The sequence below is a fragment of the Amblyomma maculatum genome, chromosome 3 (assembly GCF_055883805.1).
Source record: "Amblyomma maculatum isolate TAMU_Amacu chromosome 3, ASM5588380v1, whole genome shotgun sequence".
Classification (NCBI taxonomy): domain Eukaryota; kingdom Metazoa; phylum Arthropoda; class Arachnida; order Ixodida; family Ixodidae; genus Amblyomma; species Amblyomma maculatum.
In genome coordinates, this window is record NC_139346.1 from 152,103,119 (window position 1) to 152,122,629 (window position 19,511).

Below are 19,511 nucleotides of genomic sequence, written 5' to 3' on the forward strand. Positions count from 1 at the left end.
TTTCCGCGAACTTGAACACGCTGCCAAACTGCTGGCGTTTCGAAGCCACCTGCGCACGTTCACCTCAGAAACGCCGAAGCGCCTGGCTGCTTCCAGGTTGTTGCCAGTCTCGTTCGCAACAGCAATAACTTTCCGCTTGAACTGTGCCGTATAATGCCACCTGGTTTCACTCATCACGAAGCGTGCGCAAACAACACCGTTCACATCCGCAAACAAAGAAGGCGCAAACAAGGACGCAGCACGGAGAGACGCAGCTTCCCGGATAGAGAAAGATGACTGACACACTAGTGACGCTAGCACTGATTTCGCAGCGAGTGACATCATTTCGGACCAATCACAGGGAGCCGCTCCGCTTCTTTCCTCGCCTCTTCGTTCCCTCTCCTTTCTCCACGCTCGGAGCGGAGGGAGCACGCGAGCAGAAGAAACGTAAAAGAGAACGACAGAACAGCGGAGGCTACCCAGTCGGGCCCTAGACTAGGGGCGTCTAGGGGCATGGTGGCTAGGGGACGCGGGCGGCCTTGAGTGGGTTTCGGAAGGCCACGCCCCCCCCCCCCCCCCCCTTTTTTTTTTTTTTTTGTCGCCAAGCTACCACCGTAGCACCTCGTGCGCTTCTGGCGTAAGCTTTTTTCTTTCGTCGCGTGGACCGATCTTCTGTTTTCAACCCGGTTTTCAGACGGCTGCGAATCTAAGACGACCCCCCCAAACCGTGCACCATATTTGTGAAGAAAAAAGTCGTCTTAGATTCGAGTGAATACGGTACTTTTCATGAGCAGTTCCTATAAGCGCATGCAAGTGATGACGCTAAAAATAAAACTTCGCTGATTCAAAGTCACTGGGGCCATGAAAAATTGCGCAGGGCTTGTAACGGGAATGCACTGCCTTTCACTTCTTGAATTTTACCTCCACCAAAAAGGGGACACTGCGGCCAGGATCAAATCTGCACCACCAGGATCAAAAGTAAGTGTCCTAACCACTCAGCCATGGATCAAATCTGCACCACCAGGATCAAAAATAAGTGTCCTAACCACTCAGCCATTGTAGTGGCTTAAAGTCAAGGTTTAATACCGCTGTTCACAACCAAAGCATTGAAAATGCCAAAATTTGCCATTTTCTTTTTGCAAGCCAGTTTCTCTAAGCAAAGATCCAGCAAATTTTTTTGGTATGTTCGATTATTTGGACGACTTTTCAGACTGAAAAATTGGTCAGCAAACTTTCAAATACAGTGACCGACTGACTTATTGGATGTCAGTTTCCTGGACCAAATTTCAAACATTTTTTTTTCCAGTCACAACGGTTGCATGTGTGAGGCAAGATTGCCGGCATAAGGAGACTGGTTCCACAAGGGTGAGCAGAAGGGTGCAGATCTCGGAGGCCGAGTGTGCGCGCGGTATGGTACAGGTCCTAGAAACCGAGTGGACAGTCGACAAGTGTTTGACGAAGGGGCGGCGAGGTCGAGGAAAGAGGTGGGAATGGGAGAGAGAAGGGAGTGACATGGCAGAATAAATAGATCTTTGAACATGTGCGTCAGTCGTTGAGCGCGACATACGTTTGCAGCTTTCACCTGCATACTGGAACGAAACTGCATGACTAGTTTGCTGTTGTAACTATTATTGTAAATCAAACCCTGCAAATTAGACCACGTATACATTGTCCCACACTCACCCACTCCTTGACGATGCGCAGAATCTCGTCCCGAGCAGTACAGGCATTCTTCTCGTAGCCAATTATGGTAATCACGTTCTCTCCCTTCTCTGGGAATTGCACTTGGACATTGTGATCTTTGCGGATCTTGGTAACCACAGCACCTCGCCAGCCAATGATCTTGGGATGGTACTTGGGGTCCACCTCCACCTCAAGATGGAAGCTTCGCAGCTTCTGCAAAGCGAACGCAAAAAAGAATAAACAGTTAAAGCTCTGATTCTAAATGTCAATGAGCTTCCTTTGACCCGCAGGATCATTTCTTTGGCTATGTGGAAGGTGCCACGTTGCCTAGATGCGGTGACACTAGGTATGAACTATCAGTGGTGGAACAGACTCAAGTTCAAATTAATGAACTTTTTTATACATAGACTTCAGCTAAGCTTAGCCGGACCGAGCAGCGCAGTTATCTGAAAATTCGAATTACAGAGGTTTGAATTAGCGGGCCTTCACTGTACTGTAATGCAAGTGGATTTTTTTCAGTTTTTCCTCGCTCGTTTGATATTCAAAAGTTGAATAATTCTAACGTTTTTCTGGTCTTTCTAAGTTTGAATTAATGAGCTTACATTGTACCTAAACGGCCTGATGCAGGAAAAAAATGCTTACAATTATGAAACTGGCACATGGCATCGTACAAAGAGTGAAAACTTACTACACACTGCAGCGCAGCAGTAACAAGGACAAGACGAGAGGAATGCAAACAATCGCTGACTAACAACTAGATTTTATTGCCTTGAACTTGATTATATAAGCACTAGGTCCAAGAGGTTACATAGGCACCAGGCTACTATTGCACTGCAGTATCCAGTATGCAAAGCCAACTAGCCAGTCACTATGCTTTAAATGAGAACTTGGTATAATGTGTCCATAAAAAGAAATGTAACATGAGTCTAATACCTGGGTCCCCCTTTAAGGGGGATGAGGGGATCGTAGGCAAACTTTCTCACTTTTCGACTCTGAGAGATTAAAATTAGTGTACACACTTGAAATAGCATCAGTTGGATATAAAGTTTTGCTTTGATATCTTCAGTAATTTGTTTTATCATTGTTTATACTTTGATCACATGTTGCTTGCTCGTGGAAAGCCCAGCACGTCAAGAAAATGTGCTATGGGTCTCTAAATGGTTTTAATATTCACCACGAAGCATAGTCTAGATCAAGACATTCTTAAATTCGTTTTTGATTTCTCTGCTTTTTTAGAGTATGCACCTTCTACAAATATTCAGAATGCGTCATGGCCTAATTACCGGTTGGTAAAAACAATGTGAGCCTAGACAGAACATTTCGAGACTCCCTCAATACAAAGCATATGTAAGTAAAGTTACAAAACAAATGGCATTGAAATCCGTGCATTCATTGCCGAGCTATGCTCTCCACGAGCAAGGTGATAAGCTTAAAACAAACTTTTGAGAAAACAAGCCTCAAAGTTGTGAACTAGCATACATTGCACATGTACACAATGATGTCTACACATTTTTTTACTCTAATAATTAGTTTTTGGGTTAAATATTTTAGTACAGCAAAGAATGAGCATTGTAGATGCCGAAAAAGTTTAGTTTTCTAAAATCTACTTTTCTTTCGCAATTTTTGTAATTTGATCCCCACTTAACCCTTCAGAGGTGCTTCCCCTCCTCTCTCCCATCCCCCCAAGCCCCCAAGAGAGAGAGAGGTTGAGGAAATCTGCCACTCACCCTGTCCTCTTCCTCCTCAAGGATCTGGGCGACACGCTCGAGCAGAGCCTCCTTCGCCGAGGCAACGTTATCGGCCAAGCCGGAGATGACCAGGGTGTCACTCTCGTCGGCCTGTGGGGGCACCGTGATATTCACGTCGTGATCCTCCATGAGCCGCCGCACCCCGGCACCCTTCTGGCCAATGATGAAGCGGTGCAGCTTGAATGGGACTTCCACCTGAGGAATACGGGAACGCAGTCTGTGAGCTCAATGCCGGAGGAAGAAATCTATACAATAGTCATGCTATTAGGCACGTGCAGCCCATAACCACCCAAACAACTGGCTTAATTTTTGTCATATTCCTAACCGTGACACTGGGATCCTCTTTGCAACTGTCGCACACAGCCACATGTGGAGTGCTTCTTTGAGCTTCGGGTGGCTGCCCTCTCTGAAATTTTTTCTTTCAAGCACTGAAGAAGACTTCAATGATTCGTTCAAAATCTTCATTTTGTTTTTCATATAGTCCGACACAGTCTGCTTTGAGATGCCGAACTCCCGGGCAACTTCGCTCAGCAGACGGCCATTCTGCACTTGATGGATCACGGCGATCTTCTTCGCCATTATCATCGTTGCGTATTTGCCACGCTTCTTAGCTGAATTCCCCGGCGCTGACTGCCCCGATGTTGGTGCCATTCCCGTGTGCTTCGTTGGTCTCACTGCTAGGCGTACACAACACACAAGGAACACAAATAGAATGAACACTGCACACTATAACTACACCGCACGCCGTCACAAAGAAGAAAGAAGAGACGACCGGGCCAGCGGCTACTGGATTTGACCTGGATTGGATGGGCCAGACCGAAACTAGCCATTGTGCCGGAGCACACAAAAACGATGATGAGCGTACTCCGCTCCTACCGCCACCTCTTGGGGCGGTAAGGAGGCTCATTCCAAAACGGAAATGATGCTTCATGCTTCAGTCAGCGTAAGTGTGGGTAGCTGCTGTCGATCGAGTTGGCTCAAGTAGGGTCCGAAAAATCAAATGAGAGGTTGCGAAGTGTCCGAAATTTCGATATTTGTTATGCATTACGGCCTATGGGAAGGGCGACGGTGCCACAAAGCAGTCCGAATAATAGAGTATGTCCGAATTTTTGGAGTTTGAAAAATCAGTCTGCGACTGTACACCTGTGATGGTGGGCTTTGTGTTGGTCGAACTTTCGAGCACGAACTCCTCACTGGCTGATGAATCAGCGTCTGATTCTCTACTCATTGCCACTTCCAAAATGGCCTCGTCACTGAGCAAAGTAGCCGCTAAGTAGCTGCTTGAGGTTCTCCTGAGGCGAGGGAACAGCTGAGCTGTCGATATTAGTCCCTCACGGCTTGGATTGGCTGAGATGGCTTTTGCCGCTTGTATTCACAGATTTCTTCGCGCCTACGTTCAGCTCTGTTCTTTTGCGTTTAACTCCCGCCATGCCAAAAGCCTCAAGTTGAGGATTACAGGCTCCTGATGCTTTGCCCTTTTTTGCCTAGTTAACCTTTTTGCCTTTCCCTTCTGATTCTTTCTTTTTTGCCTTGTATCGTTTCCGTAAGGAAGCAAGGGAGTCAAGTTGGCAAGCTGCTATGCAGAGGGCTATCGAACATCCCATCTTAGCGCCGTTTTTATGTGTTCCTATAAAACAAACACTGCAAGCTGAAGTACAGTTTAGAACGACGGCTAGCCGACTATGAAGAGTTCAGACCTTGTCAAGGCCGCATCGTTGACTCAAAGCGAAGCCGACATGCGGACCGCCTGGTGAGCAAAGTGTGGCAACTCGGCAGCGCAACAGGGACGAAAACCAGGAGCATGAGAGGGAAGCGTGTCCAGGACGGGACGCCCGGTCCCGGTTGCGTGTTCGTACATCGCCTTTCTTTTGTCGCTCTATTTTGTGAGTGTGTCTTAACTCTCACCGAAAACCGTTAACGGCCTCATGGAATACACATTGCACTTTGGGAAAGAAAACTTCAGTTCCCACCGCCACTGTAGGCACTTGTCTTTCTTCCTGTCATTTCTTTCTTACGCTTTTACCGGCCTCTCTGTTCACGTTCAGCAGAATTTATTGCAACCACATGTTGCTCTTTTCCCGACTGCGGCGGCACTTCCGCTGCACCCAGAAATCGCCTGGTTCCCTCCTTCGGGGTCTTCCTTACGCTGACCCTCGGTTTGCTGTGTACGTTCCTCTCCGCTTTTGTCCCCCCCCTCCCCCCCCTCCTAAAATGACGACACGCCCACTTTGGTTCTTTCCAACTCCACAGGACTCGTTCAGGCATCCGTCCATATCGGCTGTCACATAGGTTCCCGGCCTGCGCACCCTTCTTTAACTTGCGTTCGGAACCCCCTGCTTTTTTTCACGCACTGTCCATATTAACAAGACAAAAATACATGGGCCCAAGTGGGGCGCGTGCATTCTTCCCCTGTCCATTGTCCAGACAGCGAGTTTCCATATTAACGAGGCATAAATACATTGAAAAGGTTTCGTCCCCAGAAAAACTGTCCATAATTTTCGTCGTCCATATTAACGGGGGTCATATTGCCACGTGCCTCGGAACGACAAGCGACCTTATTCTCTGGTCCTCGGCTACGTGTACCTTCACGGCTCCCTGTGACTTCAGTCGTGACAATATTAACAGGGCACGACTGTATACTCCGCACTGCATACCTCTTCTGCACTGTATTTTTACATTCACTTTTTTCATAACAACATGACATATCCTTACTCTAAATCTTCCTTCGGCCCACTATGGCAGGATGCGTGTAGGTGTGTGGAAATGAGCGACAGAGAGAATGTGGTCCGGGGAAAAAAAAGGTTCCTCTATTCCATCGACTGTTCATAAGCTAAGTGATATTACCGCAACTGCATCACGCTGGGGCAGAGGAAATTGGGATTAAAGACAAGAAAGAACAGGCGGGGAGGAGGGAGGAACCAAGTATTACAGCCAGGTTGACCAGGGGTGAGAAAATTGGGAACGGGAAGTGGTAGGAAGAACAAAGCTGGATGAATAAGGCTTGGAAAAGGTAGAAGAAAGTGTTCAGTAGATGAAAGCACAGAAAAAAGCAATGCGAAAAGGCCTCTGTAGGGAGGGATGGAAAATCCAAATGGGGGGAGTGGAAAACGAAGGCTTCACAGATGCGCCTGGTCTGCATGTGAAGCAATGAGTAGACAGATAGATGGGTTCCAAATGCCTGAGGGACCAAGTGCACATACCTCCTGGGTGACAGGCACCAGTGCCAGCAGGGCTTCTCGCGCCTTCTCGCAGTCCTCCTGCTTGCCCGTGATGAGGATCAGGTCCTCCTTGCGCACCTTGCCCTGCTCTTCTTCAGCCGCATCACCGTTCACCGCCACATCCCCGTTCTCCAGGGTCTCCCCCCGCTCGCGGAAGTCACGCTCGGGGAACTTGATGTGCACATTGAACTCTTGGCTGATGCGTTGAACCTGTAAGTGCGGAAAGATTAGCATCGCATTTGAATCATAAGCCACTCTACAGAGCATCAGCGGAAGCCTAATGACAAGCAACCGCCTGCCAAGGTGGCTTCTTTGCAGTGCATAACTGCAATGAGGCAAAGCATCCGAAAACCTCAAATGTTTGTCAACGCACCATTGTTTGTCAACGCACCATGAAATCCCATATATAGTATGTACACCCGCAAATATTTTGGGACAGCAGAAATAGAAAAAATATCAGAGCTATTAGCGGCTTATAATGCTGTCACATGGGCACTTAGGATCGCAATCGGTAACGATCAGGATTGAAGAAGTTTCAAGCGCAGTAATGTGGACCGTGCTACACAAGCCCGCTCCATTCTGACAGACTGCTACACTAGAGGTTGTGCTGTGCGCACGGTGAATATCGTGATTTGTCTGCAATACATATAAAAGTACAAACTTGATTATAACTTTGCTCTCTATTTTCTAACCACAGTTTCAATGGACAAGTAGCAGTTGTGTCATTCACTGCGCACGTGTGCAGGGTACCAAGCGATTAGCACACGCAACAACTGGCAAATGTGGTGAAGCCCGCATGTTTGTTAACCACCACCAAACTGCGCCACAAGGTGTCGACTTCGAAAACTTGAACAGTTTTGCAGTTCAAATCGCATAAACTTAGAGACAAAGTTATTTATTTTAAAACTATGTTTTATAATAAATCTTCCGAGTGACCCATACTTTTTTTTATACAATTGATTAATGTTTGCGAACGAGGGCAGCAACGACTGCTTGACCGCAGTCGAGGTTGCAGAGCAGGATTGTGAGCGATTACGATTTTCCTGTGTAGCAACACCGGATCCGCATTGAGCTTGATTTCTATCAACTGATCGTGATGCGAAGTGCTGCGCGACAGCGGTATGAGTGCCTCAATCAGTCAATCAGCAATGAGCATTGCATGCTGCTCTGCTGCCTTGCTGGGCAGTAATATGGGAGCTACCTATGGTCAATGCTGACAGCCGAGCTCAAAGAGCTCAGGGGCCTTTTGCACAGTGCAACATCGCGGCAGCGGCTGCTCATAACTTTCATCACCGGAACAATTTCAGTCTTCATCGAGAAATTCCGATGACATGTCATTGGTCAGCATGCCAGCGTCGGCAACATCGTCGTCGCTTCACTGGAGTGGCGGTCGCCATCGTTGTGGAGCACACAGTCGAACAGAGCAACCGGCACTTATTTTCATGATTCGCGCACTGTCACCGTCGCATCACAAACAATCGGGACAAAGAAATCAGGCGTGCAGTTGGTGCAGCCATCGCAGCCACGGGACAGTAGCAGCAGTCATTTAACAACAAAATACAAACAATTTCTCCGCCCTGATGATGATAATGATGACAAGGCAGCCTTTGAAGCGCACGGTCACCGGCACCGCCTAGCCACTGCTCACATCATCTGCTATCATCATCAGCACATTCGTGCCCTTCAGCTCAATTTCTTTTCCCCCCGCTGTTTTTCGTTTTTGCCGAGCAGCACACAGACAGACTCGCCTCGCGTAGTTTTCCCGTTGTCTGCTCGCTGTGGATGCCCATATATGCTGTATCACATGGTAACGCAGGCAAGTCAGTAGCCCTAATCCTCAAAGTTCTCCAAGTTAACCGATGTGCGGGTAAATGCCTCCGAGATAATCAGTCTCTGCCGCTACTGAACTCTTGCCGGGACCACGCTGCGAGTTAGTTAACCAAAATTCCGAGTTAATGAGATCTGGATAAACGAGGTTTTACTGTATAGACTTCTATACAATTAATCGAAAATTTCAATATTTGCAGGCCCCTAATCATATCATATCATATGCAGGTTTTGTCGGTATGACCAGTACAAGTCTGTGGCTACTCTGCAGTGGATAGTGTGATAAGGCAAAACATTCAAAAACAATGGAGACGAGAATTTCGAATACTTTTGCCCTTACCATTGGCAGAGTATGTATGCGGATAAGGACCTGAAAAGCCCTTCAGATTTTGAGTCAACACTATTAGACTGGAATTTACTGGAAGAGAAAGTGTCAATAAATACTTTCTTGCTTATATTTAAGTCAAATTTTTAAAAATCTTCATGATTTTGAATCACTTTTCAAGATAATTAAGTTAACCCTGTATAATGTTTTAGAAAATGAGCAGTTTCTAGTGTACCATATCTTGCTCGAACGACACTGTTGAAATTTGCAGAACACCATCTTCAATACTGCAAACCTAGAAAACACAGCCCCACACAAAATACATTAACCACTACAACTGGCAGAACCAGAGTGGGCCTCTAGCCGCTGATGACAATGTTGTGCAGTCAAGGTGCCACCTGTCTTGACAATGGTCTTCAAACAGAGCCCAAAGAGATGCTATGCTGCATCTTCCCATATTGTGGACTCAACACTGACCTTGTGACCCTTGGCGCCCATGATGGTGCGATGGTGTTGCTGTGGGATGACGCACTCGATGGTGACGCGTGCCTCCAGGTCTTGGACGATCTCCTGGATGCGCTTGCGGGCGCCCTCGACGCACTCCTTGGCTCCCTTGAGGGTGACCACGTCACTGTGGTCGCCGCTGCGCGGGAAGCTCACCTGCACACCGCCAAACTCATTGGCAATGTGCTGCAGCTCCTCGCCACGCCGGGCCACAAAGTGGCGGTGGTACTTCGGGTCAATGCGCATCTCTTCCTCCACCACCTTCTCCTGTTTCCAGAAAGGGAAAAAAAGAAAGAAGAAAGCGCAGTCACGACTGAGCATTTGAGCATAGCAGCTCAATCTTCATCTTAACTACGCTAGAATGTGCCGCCACTTTGAATTATCCGGTCACATTCACACCAGAAACTGCAGAAACTCATCAATTTATTCAAGATTCAGAATTGACAGAATTATTAACGTTTTACAGTTACGTTAAACAATACAACAAAGTCAATAAAACTGTTTACTACATCACATAGGGTTTTACAACATCAAGATGAGTGTCTTGACATGCAGAAAATCATCCAACACACCTCACAGACCACTCTAGGGGACAACCTTCATTTGAAGTGAAAGTGGACAGCTACGAGAGTGATGACGACACAGGCTGTGGCTTCACCATCATTGAAGCCCTTTCAAAATGAGAGAACACATCACTGATCCGATGGCTCATTCGGCCGCCAGTGCCGCTGTGGCCTCAAAAATCAAAATACTTTGTTACATTCAGCATTTTTGTCACACTAAAGTTCATTACACTGAGGTTTCGGCGTAAAACTACATTCTGCCACAAGCACATGACTAGCTTGAACTGTCACTGCACCACAATGCCAGAAGTCTTGCCCTTCGAACTTTCTAGCTCTAACAGCATGACGTCTCAAACCACACACTGACCAGGCTCTCGATCATCTCCTCCAGCTGCTTCTTTGCATCAAGCACACCTTCCTTCTTGCCAACAATAACAATGGTGTCCTGGTTATCATCCCGTTCTGTTGGGAAGATGATTCGTGCACCAGTCTTCTCCCGCACCTGCGCACATTTCAAACATTGCACACAACTTTAGTCCCAGTAGTGAAGTCCACCTGCCTGAAACAAGCTTCGCAAGAGTACCATGTTTCTTAGATGAAAACCAACACATCGAAATGCTGCGACTCCTTTTAAGCACACATCCAAAGAATCGTGGAAATAATTTCCATTTCAAAGGTGCGTATCGCACCTGAAACTGAGAAAAAAAGAGAAAATTGTCATCGCTTTTGCCAAAATATTACATAAATATAGTGGACATCATACTACACCACACACTGTTTTGCAGAATACTATTTACTTTGTTTGGTATACAGCAAGAAAAAACACCTTATTTGTGACACAAAAGATGTGAAATTTACCTGAAACCAATTCACTGCTAAGTACAGCAGCAACAGTTAACAAAAAGCTGAGAGTTCACTTTGTACAGAATTGTGTGCATAGCGAGTCAAAGGGTTAAGCAAAGATATTGAACTAGCGTCATTTACACCTTTCTTTGTCCCTATAGGTTTGGTTTGGTTTGTGGGATTTAACATCCCAAAGCCACTCAGTCTATGAGAGATGCTGTAGTAGAAGGCTCTGGAAATTTCAACCACCCTGGGGTTCTTTAAAGGGCATTGACATCACATAGCGCACGGGCGGCTTGCTTTTCGCCTCCATCGAAAAGTGGCCGTCGTGACCAAGATTCGATCCCGCATCCTTGGGCACAGTAGTCAAGCGCCCTAATCACTGCACCACCATGACGGAGCCTTTATTCCTATAGAGAACTGCATAACGACTGGAAATGGTTTCCTGCCATTTTGGACCCCACAGTTCAAGAATTCCATCTACAAGGCACTGCTAACGTTACTTCACTGTTTATCATTTTTTGTGCATTCTCTATCTCAATTCCTTTCTACAGGTCTGGAAAGCACACAAATAAAAAACAGTGCAAAATTAAGCACATTTCTACACTCCTATAGGGGCTTACCTTGCGAATGTTGGAGCCATTCTTGCCAATCAAGAAACGATGGTGCTTTGGCTGGGCACGCACTTCCTCCGTGTAGCTGGACAATTGCTAAAAAAAAGAAAACGGCTCTTGTTTGTGCTCTGTTCTTTCTATTTGCTTCATTCACAGCAGTTTTCAAATAAACAGCCAAGCACAAACATCAAAATCATCCTTTCTGCCAAGAACTACTACAAATGTAGTAGACACGCCGCACAATGAGGAGCATCAAACATGTTAAGCAATTTTGCAAAAGAACTCCTCCGAAAAGTGTCACAAAGACTGCTCACAATCGCCACTGTCAGCTTCTTCGAGAGTCATTTTCAATTAGTTTGCCTTCAAGCAGGAGCTTCTTGTTATGAGCAAAGGCCCATGAAACACCAAAGACAACAAATGAGAAAAAAAGTCTTTGAACTTTGATTGCATGCTTAAGTCTTGCTGAATTCAGCTTGCGATGGACTGATATATTAAAAAAAAAAAAAACTGGTGTTTTCCTTTGTTTAAATGGCTGTTGGCTCCCTTCTTACGTATGCTTTTAGTGAGGCACATTTTTGGCGAGAAAAGCAAACTGTTCACAGTTCCCAGTCCCATGCCTGCCAGCCAAAACTCACAAAGTAACTGGCCAGCCATTCCTTATAGATCAAACCATTCAGTTTTAAATGGCAGCTGGTTTATTAAATAAAAAAAAAAAGGAAACGGTGACAAGTCCCACTCGGTGATACCAATTCAGGTTATTTAGGTGCGCCCCCACACCAGCGACACTCATCATTCTCAATCGTATGTATTATACCACAGTAGATCAACGATCTCAAATTATCAAAGGTCTGTCCTTTGCACAGTCCTAAAATCGCAGCACTGTACCGGCCCAAAGACCCATTTATGAAAGAAGCCACGGGCTTGACTGACACGATACGAGCATCCCCAGGATTGTGCACAACCCACCTTTTCATTGGAGAGGTTTAGCAACTGCTTCTTGGCCCGGTCAACATCATCCTTGGGCCCACTCAGAGTGACCCGGTCACTCTTGGAATCCTGCTGAGGGAACGTAATCTGGACACGGCCACAGTCCTCCATGATAGAGTGGATGAGGCGGCCCTTGGCTCCGATGATGGCATTATGCAGGTGGCAGGGGATCATGAGATGCACCTCGACCACATCTGCCTGTTCCTTCTGTGCCTCCAACAGCTTCTCCTTGGCAGCAGCCACACACTCCTTCTTGCCAGTGATCATGACCACGTCAGAGTTGCTCGACTCGCTGGGCAGGTCGATGCGCGCCTCAGTCTCCTGCTGGATGCGTCGCACCAATGGCCGGCCCTTGCCCTGCAACAAAGGCGGCAGCCAGACCCAGACAGTAATGAGGATCGGAACGCTTCGTCCATCTTGTTTTGGACTTTAGCTTTTTCTGAAGGCTTCTCAGAAAGCCCCATGCCAACACCGCTCGTATGGGTGTTATTATGTAATAAATCCTGTATATAGAGAACAACAATTAGTCTACTTCAAAAGGCCAAAGCCTTCAGACGCCACAGTCTGGACATAAAGCGGCCACCTGGAAACTTCAAGCTCAACATCTATAACGACGTCACTCGACACAACTACCTTATCTAGTTCTACTAAGCAAGTCTTCCCCGCAAATAAGACATTACGGCCAGGGTCAAAACATGAAGGTTTATGTGGAAATAGCATTGCAAACTCTTGAATTATCTTGTACCACCAGCAAACTCATTTACAAGCCAGTCTGAATCCATCTTTTCTTTTGAAGCACGCATACCTGCAGGTGCTTGAGGAACTGCTTGAAGAGCACAAGGTCCACACGATGGCTGGAGGCCTGCAGCTCCTGGCAGATCTGGCTCAGATGCCGGTAGCAAGCCTCCACATCTTCCCTTGGCCCTCGGATCAGGACCTTGTCGTTGCGCGATCCAGGCTCCGGAAACGTCACATTCACCTACTCGCACGGGGTAGGACATGAAATGAAGGAACATTCCTTAGTACTGGATTTGTATAATGCTATTGCAAATCATAAAGGGAAACAATACCAGCTGCTGCTCTCAGTAAACTTGACCACGTACAGATTACAAGTTACTGTGTACTACTGACCAAAATGCAAGTGATCGAAACTAAATGCGAATCCATTGAATTCTGAATGCACACAAACATAACCTCCACATAAAAGCACAAATAATCCTAACTGCTAACATGTATAAATTTGGAAAAGCACATGAATGTGTCCTGGCTTGCATTTATTTGCATTTTGCTTTAGTCCGGTCAAATTTTTCCCCAATAGGGGAATCCCAATCTCACGTTGCCACCAAAGCCGAAAACAAAACTCAATGAAAAATGCGCACTATGTTTATTTTAACTTCATGCAACGTACATTATGCATGGTTTTGATTGCCCACCTGGTTGAAGCGCCTGCGGACATCCTGTATCGCTTCTCCCTTGGCTCCGATGAGAGTCCGGTGGAAGCGCTGCTCCACACACAGCTCGCGTATCACCTCATTCTGCAGTTTATGGGCCATCTCCAACAGCTCTACCTTGGCCTGTGCCACCCCCTCTGGCGGACCTTCCAGCCTCACAACTGGGGACCGCTCCTCGTCAGCCGGCACATGCACAGTCACACCCAGCTCCTGCTTCAGACGGTTCACTGCAAAGGCACAGAAAGGAGCAGTTGCACACAATACGAGCCACCGAAAATTTCAGTAGGATTCTAAAACGACAATGCTAAGAGCCCCGTTTTGAGGAATTTGAGGAATGCCGGCAATGGCTTGCCCAACCTGTCCAGTTGCGCAAACCTGGTTTTCAGCAAGTTCGCTTTATTCCACCACGATTGGGCAGGGCACCGCCCACTGCCACAAAATCATTGGAACGCATGATAGCAGCAACCACCTTCTGAAGTGAACAATGCTAAAAGCCGTCATGATCTCGTGGCTGACCGCGTACTACTTCCCACTCGATGATGGATGGCTCACAAAAAAGAAAAAGTGGGTTCAATATAAATCGCTTACAGTGTCATGCAATCGCACCCGAACGCAGCCTAACCAGCATAGAGAAATATACATTTCTCATGTATGTGCACATTGTTTGCAATTACAACGCATGTTTTCCTATGTACCCGGTGAGAGACCCGTAGCGCCCATCCGATGCCTTACATTAGCGTCATCTCAGATTGCGCAGACAGACATACTTGTCCATATTTTCGAATTAACCTGGGTCGAATTAGAGAGCATTTTGTGCAGAACAGACAGCAAGCAGCCGCCGCCATGACCACCACCCCCTTACACTGTCTCTGCCAGCTGCCATCACAGTAACCCACTCTTCCATTGTTTTACTTGGCTTTACCTTCTGTCCCCGTTTTGGACATGCATAACCTCATAACTATATCGCCCTATCACGGGGGCGTTTCTTCGGCCATGTGCTGGGCACCAGACCACCCATACGCGTTAGCATGTAGGTCGAATGGTTCATAGTGGAACCGAATCTGGTACGAATTAACAAGCTTTTTTGTACACAGACCTCTATGGAGCTAGGCCGGAACAAGTGGTGTAGTTCAAATTATCCACAAGTTTGAATTATCTAGGTTCAAATTAATGAGCTTTCACTGTACATCAAGCAAATACAAATAAGCAGTCAGTCCCATTTTGCATTAACACTTTTTTTTTCACTCATAATCAGAAGCTTACCATTGGAGCCGGACTTTCCGATGATGTGCCTGTGGTACAATGGGTCAACCTTGATCTCCACGGAGTCCATCGTAGTCTGAATCTCCCGCACCTTCTCTTCCAAGGCTGTCTTGACAGCCTCAAGCTCCTCTGTGGGGCCCTCGACACGTATCACATTCTCATCCTCACAGAAGTCCACGTGTGTCTTGTGGTAGTCGGCCGTGATGCGTTTTATGTTCTCGCCCTTTTTGCCAATTATGTACTTGTGCATCCAGCTCTTTGCTGGGATCTCCACTGTCCGCACACTGTTTGCCTTTTCATAGACCAGCGAGAGCGCGTGGCCCAAGTCCTGAGGGTTGCCCCGCAGGACGATGGTCTCCACATCACTCTCCATGGGGGGAACTTCCACCCAGACCCCAGTTTGCTCAAATAGTTCCTGCAGTGTCTGACCCCTGTAGCCGTGAACATACTTGTGCTGAGACTTCTTCACCTCGACACCCACACTCTGGCAGTGCTGCTTGCGGTCTTCGTAGATGGCCATTATCTCGTCTCTGGCCTTGGCCACATTCTCCTTGTCGCCCGTGATGGTGATTTCGTCGTCTTCCCTGTCAAGCCGGATGCGAGTGTTGGTGTCCCGCTCGAGAGCCTTCACGGTGTTCCCATTCGGTCCGGCCACAAATGGGTGGTACATGCGTGGAATCCTCAACTTTTCCACACCGTGTTTCGACTGCAAGGCCAGAGAATAGAAAAATCCCCGTCAGGAAAAGCAAGTTGGAACACAAAGGTGAATCCTCAGTGTCAATACAATGCAAGTAAATGGCGCCGGCATGCAAACCATGCAACAGAAAAACCAGTGGTGACAACAGCTTTCTTTCAGCATGAGGCTTCATTATAACCGCAACAGGCGAACTTCCAATTTGTCATCAGCATCCATTCAACCTCCAGAACTCTTGTGAACTGCAGAAACAGCGGTGACACGACAAACAATGTACCTTTTCTTCGGAGATCTTCTGAATATGATCGCGTGCCCGGTCGATGGCCTCCTTGGTGCCACTGATCGTGATAAAATCGGACGGATCATCTGTCCGTGGAACTGTGATCTTGGTGGCGGTGTTTTGTTCCAATTCAGCCAACTTCTTGCCGTTTTTGCCAAGGATGAAGCGGTGGTGTTCTTTAGGGATCTGGATGCTGCCCGAAGCCTGCATGCAAAACCAAAACGCCATTACGTTAAACAGCAATAACCCGGAAAAACAAAAACATGAGAAAGACCCAAGGTCCAGACAGCATGGTACCTCAAGGTAGCAATCTCTTTTCATTAAAACCTATTCAGTGGTCTCAGAAAAGACATTTTTTAGATGTGCTATAGTTAAACAAACCTGGTGTAACATATATGTAACACGAAAAAGCATTTTACTGAAAGCTTGCAGGAAAAATAACAATGTTTAAAAAGGATAAAAATAAAAAATGCAAATAAAGTTTTCATGAAATGAAAATTGTGTTACAATATGTTACAATGCCCTTTCCTTACTTTTGAAAATAATGCTTGGGTATGCTTAGGTTTCTCGTTTTGGTGTTAAATCTTTCAGGACCGTAGAATAAAATCTGAAACTCTGAAGGGTGGTGGAAAAATATGATTAAATTAAACATTTAAATGACCTAAGGACTATATAAAAACACAAATACTGAGACAGTCATCTAGATACACAAATTTTATGTAACTTCACAACTGACATGACAAACAAAATATTACTCTGTAGACTTGCCTAAAAAAAAATCAAGTTGGAAGAGACAAGTATTAAAATAAAACACTGCAAAAATATTTCAGGTTACACAAAATATGCTACACAGGTAATTTTTAAGGTGCAAAAATTTGGCACACCTACCTGCAGTTTTATTTTTATCGTGCTGTTTGGAAGCAGTGGTCACTATCACCCAAACCAACAATTGCTATGGCAGGCCTTAACATTTATCCAGTTTTCATAATCGTCAGTATTATTACTACTATTCACTTCTTGTGACAGTTGAGTCTAATGTACCCATTCTCTCAACAGCATTAACAAAACGCAGTGGAGCAAAATTTCCAACGAACTAACCTAATATGTTACGTACTGAGGTCCATTCTGAAGGTGCGGTAATCTCATAACGCTTTTATCAATCTAGCAATGTCATCTGTCAGCTCTGCCTTCCATGCTCACAGCAAAGCTTGCTGTTTTCACATCTTCAAACTTTTTGCGGCTCATGGCTGGCATGTCTTGTAAAGGATAGTTGTGTTGGGTTTTTTGGCACATAAGCAACTAAGGCTATCATGCGCCAAGAGCAAGGTTAATTTGTTTTGTGAAAACATGGGAAGAATGGGTGTGTTTAAACTACAGTTTGCTTAGAAAGTCTCCTTTTAGGAAACTGGTTGTGTTGGTTTTTATGGCGCATAAGCTGCTAATGCAATGATGTGGAAAGCATGAGGTTTTAATTTGTTTACTGATGCACACTTGATTTATTCTACAGTTTGTGTACGACATTTGCTTCCCTTAGAAAACTGAAAACACGACAAATCTACAAGTCCATCTTCGCCTAAAATCAGTTTTGGGTGAATTGTAAAATGGGGTAAAATCATTTTTTCTTAGTGTTTCGAGACCTGTGCATGAGAATAAAACGTGGTTATTAGTTAGTTGTTCTCCACATTCTTCGCATTGAGGTTTGTCTTTTTTTGTCAGCAGAAAATTGTGTGTCAGGTGTGTGTGTGTCCAATGTGGAGGCGGCATAGTATTACTTCTATGAAACGTTCCTGATGCTGGCACATCCATTCTCCCAAAATGGGCTTTACTAAGTGTAGTTTGTTATCCACTTTACTATTACAGAAAGACTGCCATTTTTCTTTTTGTTTGCGATGTACAAGTTTCATACAGTCTTTGTAGGGTATGTTTATACACTTCATTTGCGAAGTACAATTCAGTTTGCCATCAAAATTGCCACCTCGCGTGCCAGAGCGTTTCTTGTAGCTGAAGCCATGGCACAGATTACTGAAACACTAGCGAATATCAATAAAAAAGCGGGTGTGCGGAGTAAGCAGGTTTAACTACTCAACGGTGAGCTGAAATTTAAAGTATGCTTTTTTGTGAGCCACTAGAAGCTCCAGGCTGATATTTGCCTGATTCAGCATCCGAGCAGAAGTCAGAGCTCGCGAAGTTTTCGGGCTCGTCACTACTGCTGTCATCAAAAACATCCAAAGCCCCAGAATCATGTGAACAGCACTGAATTTGTGGCACATCCAATGCCATCCAATGCTTGACACAATTGTTTTTTTTACACTTGAGATCATCATGCCTCGAACAAACATTTCTTCTAGTCGCCACCAGCACCTACGGAGAAGCCGAAGTTCGAGTGCCCCACTATCTCCCTAGAACGGGCTACATGTTCCAACCCACTGAAATTGGAGCTAGGCGGCACATCCAACGTCATCATTCAATTCATCAAAAGAGTTAAAGGGAGTGGGGTAGAAGTGAAGCTAACCTGCGTCTGGAGGGCACGAAGCACATGGGCACGGGCGAGGGCCACGTTGCGTTCGCGGCCCGTCACCAACACTGTGAGTGAGTGGTCACGGGACGAGCTCACTTCGATGGTTGTCTGGGTGTCACGCATGATGTCCGCACAGATCTTGGCCTGCTCCCCCAGCTCCCCAAAGCGCTGCGAGCTCGTCTCCCGGAAACGGCGCTCCTCGCTCGGCACGTGGAAGATCTGGGTGATGACGGAAGACTTGACGTGCATCTTTTGGTTCCACTGGCCCAGGACGCTGCCCCCAGCGCCCCCCGCGCCACCACCAGCTTCCACGGGTGCCTCCTTCTCGGGCAGGGCGGGGAACACCTCATCGTAGCTGAAGCCAGCCGCCGACGACGAGGAAGCTCCTCCTGCCGCCCCCCCATCGGCAGGCTGCTGCTGCTGCTGCAAGTCCGCATTCATCCTGTGGCTGGGGACTTGTCCAAAGTCAGACAGTACAGCTGCAAAGGGCACGTGAGCAAGAGTGGTGGAAATTTAGACAAAGATGATGACACACATTGTGTTACATGGGGTTCAACTCCCTAGAGGGACATCGCAGAGGAACGCTGTACCTTAATGGCTGGCTGAAGTAGACAAAACAAAAAACATCCCGAAAAAATTATTCGCGTTTCTTCTCCCCAACTGCTGGCTTTTTTCATAGTAGATTAAATTTTTTTTCAAGCTGCAACACCACAGCATTACTGCGGGCCCGGAATTAGACAACCTCTAAAAGTACGCATTCGATGTCACGGTTAATATGTACGTGTAGGCTGTCTGTTACGACTATGTGCTAAAGCCAGTTTCACCTGCACTTGCACAAGCTTAACACGTCTGTTATTACAAACTAAATATTGTTTTTTATATATATATATATATTGCGAAGCACGGGACCTGAAAAAAATAAGCAGATGAAAAATTGATTAGCTGGCGACCCATGCGAGCCCACTCCACACACTGTACAGCGTCGTTTCATTTTTGTTTGATTCCATAGCAGTT

At 46.3% G+C, this 19,511-nt stretch overlaps 1 protein-coding gene across 1 annotated transcript in view; it reads right to left on the reverse strand.

Annotated features, from left to right (window-relative positions):
- Dp1 (satellite-binding protein 1 Dp1) overlaps window positions 1-19,511 on the reverse strand; it is a 42,107-nt gene that overhangs the window by 5,411 nt on the left and 17,185 nt on the right. Inside the window, exons 3-14 of the mRNA XM_084598222.1 lie at window positions 18,492-18,976; window positions 15,977-16,183; window positions 15,006-15,711; window positions 13,725-13,969; window positions 13,097-13,270; window positions 12,271-12,648; window positions 11,314-11,400; window positions 10,215-10,349; window positions 9,258-9,551; window positions 6,611-6,838; window positions 3,390-3,605; window positions 1,663-1,875 (exon numbers count right to left, since the gene is read on the reverse strand). Coding sequence (XP_084454348.1) covers window positions 1,663-1,875; window positions 3,390-3,605; window positions 6,611-6,838; window positions 9,258-9,551; window positions 10,215-10,349; window positions 11,314-11,400; window positions 12,271-12,648; window positions 13,097-13,270; window positions 13,725-13,969; window positions 15,006-15,711; window positions 15,977-16,183; window positions 18,492-18,938 — 3,330 coding nt within the window. The 5' untranslated portion in view covers window positions 18,939-18,976. The remainder of the gene's footprint in view (window positions 1-1,662; window positions 1,876-3,389; window positions 3,606-6,610; window positions 6,839-9,257; window positions 9,552-10,214; window positions 10,350-11,313; window positions 11,401-12,270; window positions 12,649-13,096; window positions 13,271-13,724; window positions 13,970-15,005; window positions 15,712-15,976; window positions 16,184-18,491; window positions 18,977-19,511) is intronic.